This window comes from Triturus cristatus, chromosome 11, assembly GCF_964204655.1.
Source record: "Triturus cristatus chromosome 11, aTriCri1.1, whole genome shotgun sequence".
NCBI lineage: Eukaryota > Metazoa > Chordata > Amphibia > Caudata > Salamandridae > Triturus > Triturus cristatus.
The window spans coordinates 183,781,757-183,795,663 of record NC_140594.1 but is presented as its reverse complement, the minus strand read 5'-3'; the positions used below and the strand labels follow the sequence as shown (position 1 = coordinate 183,795,663).

The 13,907-nt window shown below is 44.6% G+C and overlaps 1 protein-coding gene and 1 long non-coding RNA gene across 2 annotated transcripts in view; one reads left to right on the top strand and one right to left on the bottom strand.

The window, feature by feature from the left end:
- TMEM116 (transmembrane protein 116) overlaps window positions 1-12,415 on the top strand; it is a 214,677-nt gene extending 202,262 nt beyond the window's left edge. The window contains exons 8-11 of the mRNA XM_085634079.1: window positions 1,199-1,343; window positions 2,894-3,038; window positions 9,363-9,439; window positions 10,449-12,415. Of these exons, the coding sequence (XP_085490205.1) occupies window positions 1,199-1,343; window positions 2,894-3,038; window positions 9,363-9,439; window positions 10,449-10,646 (565 nt within the window). The 3' untranslated portion in view covers window positions 10,647-12,415. The remainder of the gene's footprint in view (window positions 1-1,198; window positions 1,344-2,893; window positions 3,039-9,362; window positions 9,440-10,448) is intronic.
- The window catches only part of LOC146783876 (uncharacterized), a 120,297-nt gene that overhangs the window by 26,163 nt on the left and 80,227 nt on the right, over window positions 1-13,907 (bottom strand). The gene's annotated exons all lie outside the window — the stretch shown is intronic.

Sequence of the window (13,907 nt, the reverse complement as noted above, 5' to 3'; positions counted from 1 at the left end):
GTACAAAGTTGTATACACATATGTATATGTTTTTAAAGTGCTCCGGGAGTCCAATGCATGGGCAGGAATTTTCAGTACTTATGACTTTTGATGAGGATCCTCTGGAAGAGAACACTTTTTATGTGTCATACCAGAGTCTCAGCGGTTCTTTAGTTGTGTCTGCCGTCTAACCTCGGGTATCAGAAAACTCACACTACATGGTATGTAACATACTGCTACCTGTTTTTATTGTGCCTGTTGTGTATACATGCAGCATTCAGAAATGGAACTGAGAATTTGCTGCTCTGCCAAAAGTTGAACCTGACCCCGGGGTTCCCAACGCATGGGTGGGACAATTCAGTGCTTATGACTATGATGAGAATTCCCCTGGAAGAAAACCCTAGGATTACAGACAAGTAACTTCTCTTTCTTTCTCATAAGGCATCGGCTTTGGAGGGTGTAATAATGAGATTGAGGTGACCAGCAGTCGGCCCCCTTCAAATAAAACATTGCTCAACTATTGCATCTGCTCTCAGTTACTGGCCAATGAGCCGATCGAGATCTGCCTTGAATTTAAAGAAGACTTTGTTATCTAGAAAGCCTTACAGGCTATACAGGCCCTTTATGTATGCAATTATTTTGTAGGCTATATATAGAAAAACACATTGTTTCAAAGCACCACCAAACATCAGGAGATCTGACAGAGAGCGGTGGAACAATCAGTGGATCAAAACGTGTTTTACTTCCGTTCTCAACTTGATGAGCTTAGGAGGTTTTGAGGTTAGGAGGTCTCCCTAGTTCTAATCGTAACATATTGGAAAGTTGGAGAGCTTCACTGGGATATCTGGTCACCCATGCTCTTCCATTACAAGGTTTGAAACATCTTCACTAGTATTCCCTGGGATCCTCATCAAAAAACAAAGGACACCCGAGCGGATGATATGTAAGTAGAAAGCCCAGGTTCTGGTATAAAAAACTCTCATCGTCAATGCTTCACCCACCCACTCTCAAGAACTCCCGTGCTTTTTCTGAAACCTGTAATACTCAGATTGCCTCTCCTACTTCTTGTATTGTGATATCTCCATTGCGGTTACTTCATCATAAATGTAGATTTTTTCATGTACGCCGAGCTGAGGTTCTATTGGATCTTGGGCAGGTCAGCAGAGGAATAGGAGATGGATAATTTATGATATATATTATTATCTCCCTCTCTTTACAGCCATAGGTGTCTTCTGATGCATAATGCTGCTCCTGTTAACAGAACTGCCTATCTGGGCTTCAACACCGCTGCCTGCACAGAAGTGTATTTTTATGGACTTGCAGCCTTCCTGGTCACGTTCATGATCGCCTGCATCATTATTCTGGTACGCTGCATTTATCAAACAAGCACAAATATAAAAATAAGCATGAGGTTTGATTATGAGAGAATGAAGGAGCCTCCTTTCTGTAGCGTGAGGACTCTTTACATGCCTCCAAACCTAGTTCTGGTGAAGTGCGAGTAAGGACAAGCGACTTTGAGTGCCGGCTTCGGAGGGAACCTTTTCATGCCCATTGTTTAGGGGTGGGTGACAGAGATGGGAGTAGAAGTAGCCCTACTACTAGCCACAAATTTCATTAGTAACCATATCGAGCCTCACCAGGAGGTTCAAGTGGTATCTCACACCAACAAGGATATATTTTAGACTCAAAATGAGGCCAAAATATTCATTTGCATCATTTTTCAGTTATCCTGGCTATAAATCCCAAGTTTTTACATGCAATACTGTGGGGAAAGTCATTAAATATTCCAGATGTTTAGGGTCTGGAATATTTTGTCTCTTGCAGCACATGTTGTGTGTACCTATAATAAATGTGCATACAATACCAACTTTGGAGACAAAATCTACTGTTTTTTAAAAGGATTGCACATTGGATTCAGGGTTGATGTGTTTTTGAGTGTGTATGTGACTGCCTTTGAAAGAACGTGGTGAGCTGAAACCCCCTTTTGCCTATGAAACCAAATAACCTAGTGGCATATTTACAACAAACTAGAGGTGCATGGCGCTATCCTCCTTGGCTTAAAGCCATGCTCCACCACTTCTGAAATGCAGGGCAGCACCATATTTACAACAATATGGTGCAGCCCTGCGTTTCCCCCTGCGCTTGTGCTAAATTTAGCAGCCTAGCGGCAACACAGTCGCACTTGCGCCATGGTGCAAGGGTGTCTGCGTTGAGGGGAAGATGTTCATGTGCAGGAAGTTGTGATTAGTGTGGCACACATAGAAGTTACAAAATGTTTTTTTTTTAAAGATTGTTTATGCGCAGGAAGGGACACCTTCCTGCGCATAAACAAGCAATGGTTTTCTGCTATTCCTATGTGTGCTGCACCGCACAAAGCAGCACACAACGAAACTGCAAAAACGAGGAGAAATAAGGCATTTCTCCTTGTTTTGCCTGTTAAAGACCAGCTTTTCCCTGGTCTTAATTTTGGCGCTGCATTCTATTTACGCTGTCCTTGTAAATAGGGGGCAGCATGAAAATCAATGGGTGTTACAGTGAAACGCCCACCGCAACACCCAATGCCCTCCCCTTTCACGCTAAGTGTAGTGTGAACAGGTGCTTTATTAACAAGGCAGCGTGAAGCCACGTTAAGTAGGTTAACGCTGCCTTGTACATAAGGCAAAGCACTTATCACCACAGGATGTCAAAAAAAATGACGACCCTGGGGCGATCGGGGCTGGTAAATTTGCCCACAAGTTTCTAAATTACACTTTTTGACTTCCGTCGTAGTATGTTGCACGAAGTCTCCACTCTCCACAGCTTTCAAAAGAAGATTGCCGAGAACTAACCCTCGCGGTTTGTCATCTCTAAACATAATAGGCGCCTCACTAAACTGTGCATTTGTAACACGAGTGTGCCTCTTCTCTTCCCGTAGGTGCCTTTGTTTAAAGTCTGCGCTGTGCAGAGGAGGTATGTGCAGATAGCAGGACCATTGGACAACCATCAATCGATACTGATTAGAGTGGCCGAGCGGCGAGTTGTGCTTTACCCAGCGGCCTTCATCTGCTGCTGGGGCCCAGGTGAGTGGATGCAATGCGGACACATGTCCCATCCAAGAGTCATTTTAATCATAGCCCGTAGGCCAGGGGCAAAGAGTTGACGCTCCGCCGAGGTGTGCTGCTTAAGCCGACACGACTAATGAGGTCTGTGGCTGAGCAGTGGTGATGTCATTGTTGTGTATGTTGAAAATAGACACTTGTTTGGCGTTAGGTTTGCAAATGAATGTTTGTGTTAAGAAGAGATTGTATTCAGGTGTCAGTGTGACAGCACAGGGACTTTCGCAGGAGCTAATTATAGGCTGCGATGGCAGCGGAGTTGTTTGCGTGCAGACGGCGCAGTGCACCCTGGTATCAGTACTGGAGCATCCACGTGGCTTCAATGCACTACATCAATTTGATGCACGTCCGGATATCTGGAAGGGAGGAAGGGAAGAGAGAGAGAGGGCGGGAAGAGAGAGTGAGAGAGAGAGAGAGAGAGAGGAAAGCGAGAGAGAGAGGGGGAAGAGAGAGAGGTAGGGAAGAGAGAGTGCTAGAGAGAGAGGGGGAGAGAGAGGGGGAGAGCAAGAGGGAGAAAGAGAGAAAGAGATAGAGCTAGAGGGAGAGAGAGAGGGATAGAGCTTGAGGGAGAGAGAGAGAGAGAGAGAGAGAGAGAGAGAGAGAGAGAGAGAGAGACACCAGGTCTCCAGTAACTAAATCGATGGAATACTGGCAATTGGATTAGGGAACCAAATGGATTCATTCTCTCACACACACGAAATATCACTTGCTGATATTTCTCCCCAACATCACAAACCTGTATAGATACTTTCCTGCTGCTCCTCATTTTACTTTGCTCCCATTGTCACCTCTTCACTCCTGCTTAGCAGCTAAAAGAGTGGGGGCCAAGAGACTCTAATCTACTAGAGATTAGGACCACAAGCACTATCCTTTCTAGCCTTTTCTTGTGGTTCTCACTTGCGCCTTGCAGACTCATGTTCTCTTTCTATGCCTTTTATGCTTTCAACAATATGCAAGTACTGCACTAAAAGATAGAGCCAGTCCCTCCCACGAGCACTGCCTAGGCACACTGCACTGAGTTACTGTGTCAATCTCCCGCACTGAGTCCATCTCACTCCCTGAGTGTGTATTTGGGACCACAGCGACCTGGCGCTCGATGATCCGAAGGCCAGGTAGTTGAGCCTGCCTCTTCCTATCTGCAGGCTCTCTTGCAGTCCTAGTCTAGCATAATCACACTCTACACTGACTCAACACAGTTTCTACAGATGTTACATGCTCTTCCATCCTGACCCTTCAGTTAGCAATGCTAGTAACTTTGCAGGTTAGGAAGCTAGCTGAAATGTTCATGTATGAATGCTCGGTTGTAGTTTGTACAGATATTGCTGAGGAACACTCATCTCAAATTTTGGGGGGCGAGCTTATTTAGATCTAATCCGTCCGTTAATCTGCTTTCCATATCAACAGTATTCTTTAAAAACATTTTCAGAATCTCACTGCTTGAAACAAAGTCTACCCAATCTTGGACCTAGTGGAATGACTGCGGTGCAGAGTCAACCATTACTTCAACTATTCATTTGGAAATCTATGAAAGCAAAGAATAATCAAAACCCAAAACTTTACGAAAGCATCCTATGTTAGACAATCATGCTCACAAACATCAGTCTCCAATCTAATTGTATACACGGGCGTTGCTTTCCTGTGGGTGAGAAGGTAAAATTCTCTCTTAATCTAGGTTTCAGCGTCTTTTTACGTGAAAAGGTGGCAGCCATTTTTTTCTTTCTGGCAGTGCGCACTGTTGCAGCACAGCGCGTGGGCAGCCATGGCTGCCGATCCCCTTGTCATGAGGGTCACGATAGGCTTTCCCAGCTTTAAGCCAGCTAAAGACGAGTTATCGGTCCTGTAGCTTTAGTCTCATCATATGTGTTCTCGAGGCCAGCATGCAAAGTGTCTTTAATCCTAGTGAAGCTGTAAAATCTATTGACAGTTCATACAGCCATTTCAGAGAAACCATTTTATACACCTGCTCTGTAAGTTTGGAAAATTAAGTGAGTTTTACTTCAAAATCTGAACAGCTGTGGGGGAAAACGCATCTGAGCTGTCTGCAAATGTAGTGTAACGGCTGTAGGCCTGCACAGGTGGTACTGTGGTAAACACAGACATGTACATATAGACTCCCCAACAAATGTCCACCTTTTTCCTACTGTTTCTCCCAATTTCCCTACTGAGCTCCTGTCTACATTTGCTCTGATCAGTGGATAAACACAAATAACAAGCAATTACAATGCAATGGTCTCGGCATTGTTAAAGTTAGAGCTATTGGCATTGATCACGACATTCTTTTTGTTTTTGTTTTTTACAATGTCGATAGCTTAATCTCTCTCAAATGCGAGACCTATTGCATTTGCACCCACACACAGAGCCACACACACACTTTCTGTGGTGCCGCTACTTGCTTCGGGAACTCCCTCTGCGAGGAACTACAACTGCCCCCACTCTGCTGGTGTTCAAGAAAACAGAAATAAACAGCTTTTCAGTAACACATCCACGTACCCTCTGACTCGAAGGCCACTCCCCGGAGGTGCAGTGTTATAAACGTATCTATCGCTTCTGTGTACTGCAGTACTGTTACCAGGTGTCTGTGTGACCCGTGCAGCGCATTGATGCCTCGGGCAACAGGGCGCTATATATAAAATTAATAATTCTATAAATAGATTAGGAAGGGGGCAGGTGTTTCAGGCAGGAAGTAGGACGTTGATAAGGCTATACAGAATAAAAGACTGCCAGTAGATACTTAAGACAGCCTGTGCAGAGATTGCTTCCAGTTTCGGGTCAAGAAAGCTCTTCCTCGAGGCACTGATTGTCTCGCGATCTGATCTAGACAGGGTTATCGAGCTAGAAACAACCTTCAAATGTGCAGCTCGAGCCCACCCCGTCCTGTGAACTCCTGCGACTGTCAACACAATATAAAATAGAGTCAATTGTTGTTGAATGGCAACAGTGCAAGGCAATAAAACAGTTCTGATGAACAATGAGAGCTGTGCTTCCCTGGCCAGGATGCGAGAGGGAGGGGCCTCAGCCCCCACCGCTGCACTGGGAGCAGAGCATCTGGCTGTCTAGCAACACTGACATTCAGAAGTCAGCAGGGCCGGACTGGGAACCAAAACCGGCCCTGGCAAAGTGCTTGGCCGCCCCCCTCCTCCCCCCCGCGGGGGGTTGGGGGTGCCGCCGAGCTCTGTGCCATGGCCGGTTTTCGGCCGATTTTGTTACGGGGCCGATTTGGCAGCTATGCTGCAAAAACGGCCCTGTAACAAAATCGGCCCTCAGGGGCCCAAAACCGGCCCCCACCGGTGCGGCGCACCGGGGGATTGCCCGGTGCCCGCTACGGCCAGTCCGGCCCTGGAAGTTAGTCAGTCCTGAATATAAAGAGCCGTAATGCCTCCGTTTCCGAGGAATACCCGCCATTATTTGGAGTAGGATAAGAATAACACCATCTCCATGTGAAATGCATCCTGGGAAAAACCCTTCTGGGGTCAGTGGGACGTGATTGTGTCCCTGTTTGCACTAGTGACACTCAATAGCTGAATGGAAACTGTGTTTGCTCCGGTGTAGCGCCGGCACTTGCTTGGAAGCTGTCCGCTTAAATATAAAAAATGTACAAGGGAAGCAAAATGAGCTTAAAGCATTCGCACAATCCTATTTTTGCATGCACAGGGCTAAATCGAGCACAAAGCATACTGCACAAATATATACCCTAATATGTTTGCACACGGAATCTGCACCGTGGTGAGGGTGATCCAATTTCTTAAATTCAGGTAATGGTTTATTTTTCATTTACCGCCTGCACCGGGCCAATCAGTGCACACCTTTCAAACCTCTCACACATTGAGCAATGAACAGGCGGGCTATGTTCTAATTGAGAACTGTACACTTGCACATTGTGTGATCCTGGACTCATTTCTCGTGCCTGAGTTACCTTATCCGTCACGATAGGTATAGCTTAGAAACGGGCGAACCCCACGCTTTAGGACAATGTAAACATCGGGCCTTATAAGCACCCACTCTTCAGCTGTCTTTTCTGCGTCACCTCTCGGAGCTGAAGTGACAGATGAACCACTTGCATCCTGCCCGTGCCTGCGCCCTGCGGGTCCGTGGTTTCAGCCACAGGATCCGGGGGTCAAGAATAGCAGTCCGGAGTCCGCGCGGCACATTTAAAGCAGCCACAGATGACTTGAAGCGGGACAGATGGGTTTCTGGAGATAATAATAATATTATTAATATTCATTAATAAGGTTGGTGGTGACAAACAATCTGTTTCCACAGCTCTTACTACGACTCGAGCGGAGCTTCGAAGTGCTGTGAGCAGCAGGTGCTCTTGGGGCTGTATTCCCCGGCTCCACACATTTGAGCTCCCCGCCTTCTCTGACTTTTGGCTGTCTCGCAGACGGCGCGCGCTCCCTGTTATTCTGCGCCGTTTTCCCATTCAGGGAGGGGTCGTCTGCGCCGAAGTGCGCAGCTCCGAACCGCGGCCTCGGCAGTGACCGGGAAACAGGGTCCGCTCTCCGGCCCCGGAGGTGACACTCCTGTTCCTACAGCGAGTGACGCAAAACTGGAGTGAGCGAGGCTGGGGGAACCGAGGGGAGCGCAGGCCGCGAGAGGGAGGCGAGAAACGCCGTCTGCGTGGCATGTGTAAGGAAGGAAGGGACGCGGGCATTACTGGAAGGGCAGAGAAGCGAAGCAACAGTATTCATAACACGACACCGGTAACAAACTCAAAAATAATAATAATAATAATAAGATTTTTCACAAACAGTCATTAGCACATGTACGTAGCAAATAATAATATACGTAAGCAGCCTGACGGTACATTACACGTCCACACAGGCGGACTCTGCCTTGGTGCCCGGTTACCGCGGGCATTGCAGCGACTCTGCTAATCCCAGGTGTTCTTGGCGTCAGCCTCACGCAGGGGGGCACGAACCAGCGGGGTGGGCACCACGCGAGTCTACAGCGTGTCTTGCTCATGCTGCCTGCACAAGGGGCCAGTAGGCTCTCTGATTGGTTGACAAGGTCCACCAATCACAGTGCTTATTTGGTAGTTGCCAACCAATCAGAGAGCCGACTGGCGCGTGTAGGCAGCGTGAGCAAGACATGCCGTTGACTCGCTGTCTTATGGGCGTGTTTTAAAAAAGAGAAATAATCGAAAAAACACGCCCTCGAATCCGAAAAGGACGGGGCTTGTTTGGAGAGACAAACCTCTTCTCCAATGGCTGACCAGTATTCAAGAGGCCAGCCATTGGAGAAGAGGAGAGAAGAGAGGCGGGTTCAAGCCCCTCTTCTCCAAGTCATTAAATCTCGCGAGCGAGACTGCGCAAGCGCAGCCTTCACTAGCCGAGACCTAAAAAGGACAGTTCTGTTTTTGCCTTTTTGTGTTCACATGTATTTGAGGAGCTCCCTTTTTGTGAATCAATAAAGGGGGCCGAAGATCATGCCCTCTTTGCAGTGGCCTCTGCACTCAAACAAGGCAACATCTTACATCCAGGGCCTGCTGCGCATGTTCAAAGGCCGTACACAGTAGTTTCAGAACAAAGGTTCTGCCCAGTCGATTAAGTGGGCTCTTAAAGGAGTTTATCCTGCAAAAACCATAGACATTCGGTAAAAAGTAAAAACATTGTTAAGGTTAAGGATGTGTTGGATGTAGACTTACAACATAAGCAATCAGCTTGTCATGACTTAGCATATATGGCACAAAACCAAAAAGTCTTGGAATTCTCCTTTAAAGGAACCCACACTATTTGACCTCCCACCCCTGAAATGCATGCCTCATGAACTGACACATTACAGCAGAAATAAATCCTCAATGATGCAATATATAAAGTCTCTATTAACATCATTGATGATATCACTAAAGTTACTTTGGGGTCAGCAAAAGACCCAAGGGCCTGACTTTGTGGACTGAGTCTGCTTGGTATAGCGGCCTGTAAATCCCTGCACCATGTGGCAGGCACCTCATGGTTCTAGGATTTGCTGGTAGGTGCCTGCCACTCGGTGCAGGGATTTGCACAAACTCCCATTTCTTTATGGGAGCTTGTGCTACGGCCACTCGATAAGCTCCCATAGAGAAATGGGAGTATGCGACTGCACCATGTGTGGTCGCATTGTTATTATGCGGTCGGGACCGCCAACTAGAGGTCTGTCGATCCCGAATCCGCGCTGATGTCCATCAGAGGTAACTTCGACCAACATCATAATCGGGCCCAAAGTGTGTCATTCTGCCAGGGGAGAGAACCACATACTTACAAAAGGAACTGTGCCATGTTAAATAACAAGACATACTGTTTTTTCTTACAGCATTCATCCTCGGGCTGGTGAAGCTGTTTGACTACAATGAGCATGGGTTGCTCTATATTATTCTTTATGTTTTGCAGGTAACCTCTTCTTTTTTTAATAGTTACAGTTTACCCTGTGTTGCATTACCTGTTTATCCATGTTGTGCGCTAATTTCTTTATAGAATAGACAGTATAAAGATACCTTCAGGCCCCCCATAGGTTCCTTTTATGTTTCGGTAAGTATTTCTAGTGATTTAATTACCACTGTTTGGCATGTCATGTATGATGCTTGAGCATATTGTCATCAGTGATTTAAGGTGGTTTATCCTTGGCATAATCCTTCGCATGAAGTAGAGCTCACAGCAATTCCCCCAATAAGTTTTCATCTGTGTATATGATATGTTATACTTTGATGCCTTTTTAAAACAAGCATTTGCAATCCAATAGGTCTTGCAATATTGAAAGTGTGAACTATTGGCTTTGCATTATTATTTGCAATGCCAATAGGTCGAACTTTCAGCAATGCGAGACCTAGTGCATTGCAAATGCTTGTTTAATCTTGATCTTACTTTCGGGATCCCATTCCTTTTTTCAACAGCAGGCCAGTGGCCTGTAGAAAAGGGTCTCCATGTTCCCCCCAGATAATGACATGGATGGACACTGCATTTGCGTGAAGGGAGGTTGGGAGGGGGTGCGAGCGTGGAGTGAAGAGATGGCCAGAGCTGGCCAACCAAAAGAATCCATTGATGATGCCAGCTGGGAGGAAACCAAGCACCGAAAGGCGGAACAGATGCACAGTATTAACCAATGAAAGAAAAGGAATTTTAAAAAGCAGACTAGACATGCCCACTTCTTTTGGTTGGGGAGTCAAAGTCCCCGATGGCCCAGATACTGAACACAGCATGTCTCACAGAGCAGCGCATGCGCTGCCCAAGCTCGACCTAAAAATTGTTTAGGACTGTTGTACTTGAATTTGACTTTATTGTTAGCTGGGTTGCCAGTTGGCAAGGTGTGGTATTTAGATGTGACAGTCCCATCTTCTGAGAGTTTGCGAGGCTTCTGTGTGGCGTTTTCTGCTTTATTTCAATGCTTGTTTCTTCCTCCTAGGCATTCACGGCAACATCGCAAGGGCTAATGAACTGTCTGGTGTATGGATGGACCCAGAATTTCTACCGCTTTTTAAAACGTAGCATCTGCCAAGATGCAAGCACACAGACACCATTATTGCGTGTGCAAAAAAAAAAATATGAGAGTTTGCAACCTGCAGGACACAAAGTGGATGGATCAACAAACACACTTGCTTGAAAATCCCTTATGACAGACTGCAAATGCTGTTTTTTGGACTGCGGAAGACTAAGGATTTCCTAGAGGAAGAATTTCATACCTAATTACTTGGAAAGGAGAAGGACCTTCTGAACAGAAACTGGAGAACTTTAGACAAGTCTCAAAGAAGTAGAGTTCGTGTTGGAAAAAGGATTTTGAATTACTATTTATTTGATGGTATTACATGAACAGTGTAATCGGCATTGATGAGTTTGGTGTAATAAAGGTGAAGAGTGCAATGCTTTACTGCAGAGGATCATATTGATTCTACACCATGCAGTACAATACGTATGTTTTTTTATTCCACTTTGTTGGTTAGCACTTTAAATGATCATTTTGAATAACAAACTAAAAAAGACTATGAAGAAATGGAAGAGAATGAATTGTTCGTTCATAAATGCAACAAAAACAGAATATATTCTTTCCGAAATGTGAAAAATTGCTTTCCTGCTCAAGAGTTGGCACTCAACATTTTTTTACTTGTTCCGTGATTGGTAATACCTCTGTAAGGCAATCTATATAACACATATAGAAGCAACTCTAGCAGGAAGGTTAGATGGCACGCGTATAGGCAAAGGTGCCACTAGAAAGGGACACCGTGGTTGTCCATAGAGCAGCACATGTGTTCCTGTTAGTGAGAGGGGCAGAAACAAGACTGTGCCTCCGCTTGCTAGTTGCAGGTAGTTTTTCTAGGAATCTACGTATTAATATATTTTCAGATGCAGCATTCCCTCACGTCTTGTTTCTTTTTCATGCCTGTATCATTCACAGTCATTACTATGTTGATAGCCTTGGTAAGACTTTCCATAACACATATACATGATCATGCATTGTTACCAGTACTTGAAATCAAATTTAAATCTGCATTGCTTGCTTAATGCGGCCCAACGAGTCCAAGGGCACTTGTGCTTCTACCCTGAGATAAACTAGCTGTGATGTTTTTCCTATGACAGTTACAAGGTTCCCCCATGAGTTAATCTACAAAGTAACATTGTTATAATTTTCAAGGAGGTGAATGTGCATTCAACATCACTTCATGTCCAAGCAGTCAGAACGTCTCAAGAGTGTTCAGAGAAACTGAGGCCCTCTGCTTGGTATCAAGGACTCCTGCATTGGTTTCCATAGGTGGTGAATTGAAAGGAAGTACATCATGGTCTTGCGTTTTGATATATCAGAGTTTTAGTATTTGGAATTCTTTCTAACATGAAAAATTGAGAGCTAAAAGCTACAACAGTTTTATTTGTTTTGTCTCACATTGTTAAATGTTTTTCTTTTTCTTCTCTGTTGTATTTATACTAATTACTAGTGCAGTGAATCCAGTCTTATAATAATTATCCAACAATGGGTGCATGCTGAAACTTGGTTTTAAAAGATGTTTGCAATATACCTAAATATTGCTGCTATATGTAAACTTTAGGGTTGTGTCTGGTGCGTTCATGTTCAATTCCACTAAGACTCTGGTTGGACACTTCCGACAGGTTCCTTCATACTAGAACCCAGAAGCCAGAGAAGCATCTTCATAAAAAGCTGAACAGGATTGATAGCAGACAACTGGTTGTTAACTTTTGAACCGGCAGCTTTGTGTTAGTACAACGCACAGCAGGCATGAAGGGACATGATCGAACGTATTTCAGAAGCAAAGGGATTGCAATAAGACATTTTTCACCCTTTTTTTGTGCCACTGTTAAATAGTTCGCTACCATCCTGTAAAATATGTACTTTTTACATAATTAAAATACTTGTGGATTAAATAATATGTGTGTTGTTTATGACAATCTCTCTAAATGACAAAGAATCTTCCACAGAATGTTCACCAGTTTTGCTCGTTAACCTTTAGTTTGTAGACTGAATCCTTCGTGTCTGTGCAGAATCCTTCTACCTGTTTGCAAATGCGAAGGTCAAATATATTTGGATGATGATCAGCAACCTGAAAAAGCCGCGCCGCACCATTTTAATCTTTTCAAAATATAGAGTCACAATCCATCTGCGAATTCATATCTTTAAATTACTCTTGCAGCTGTTCTTACACTATTTTGTGTACTTTTTTTTTTAACCTATGAACGAGACATACCTAAAACTACTTTAGGAACAGTGTCCTCATTCTTCAACTGGGGATGTGTGTATATATGTATGTGTATATATATTCATATATATATATATATATTCACTGCAAAAACCATAGGTTTCAGGGACATTATAGTTAGTTGGACATTTCACTCATACAGATCATTGAGCTAACCTTAACTTAAGCCCCTGCAATGCACTGCTGATGACGTCACATATTACATAATTCATGACATGGTTAGTGACATCACTGATGACATCTCAAATGACATCACTGATGACATCATCCAGTGACTGTGCTTTTCTATAAAGTTTAAATATGTTTTATACATATTTATATATGCCATGGTGTATTGAAAAATGAGTGGGTGTACGAGTGTCTGAATGGATGATTTAGTAGGTGCGTGACTGATTGTATAAGTGAGTGATTAATTGTGTCTTAGTGAATGCATGGGTTAGTGACTGTAGGACTTGGCCCTTTTTGGCTAAAGTCCCTAAACATTTTGCTTTCGCCCTAGACCTTTTTCTGACATAGTGTTGCCGACTTAGATGCTTTGGACACTTTGCCACTGCTAACCAGTGTCAAAGTGTAAGTGTTCCCTGTATAAAGTAATGGTAATTGGTTGTACATGATTGGTATATTTGCCTTGCTAGTAAGGTCCCTAGTAAAGTGTACTATGTTTGCCAGGGCAGGTAATGCAAATGCTACTAGTGGGCCTGCAGCACTATTTGTGCCACCCACACAAGTAGCCTTAAAAAGGGAACTCAGGCCTGCCATTGCAGGGCCTGCGCGCAGCTTGTGAAACTGACATGTTGTTCAGTCAAGTGCATTCACTTGCCAGACCTTACCCTTCCCTTTCTGTGCACCTAAGACACCCCTATGCTGGGTCTAGGGTCCCCCCAGGACAGGGTGTAGTGCACGTGAAAGGTAGGACATGTACTAAGGTGTGTGTCATGTCCTGACAGTGAAATAATCACCATTTCATTTTTCACTGTTGAAAGGCCATCTTCCCATAGGACAGAATGGGAGGGCTGTGCAATATGTTTTCCAGCCTGTCCTCCCAAAGGCTTAAGATGGAACGTTGAAGTTTAGTATGCCTGAACTCACAATGTAATAACACATCTTTTTATGTAGGTGGTTTTTGCATTGTGCATTCAGAAGCCACTCTTTTGAAAGTG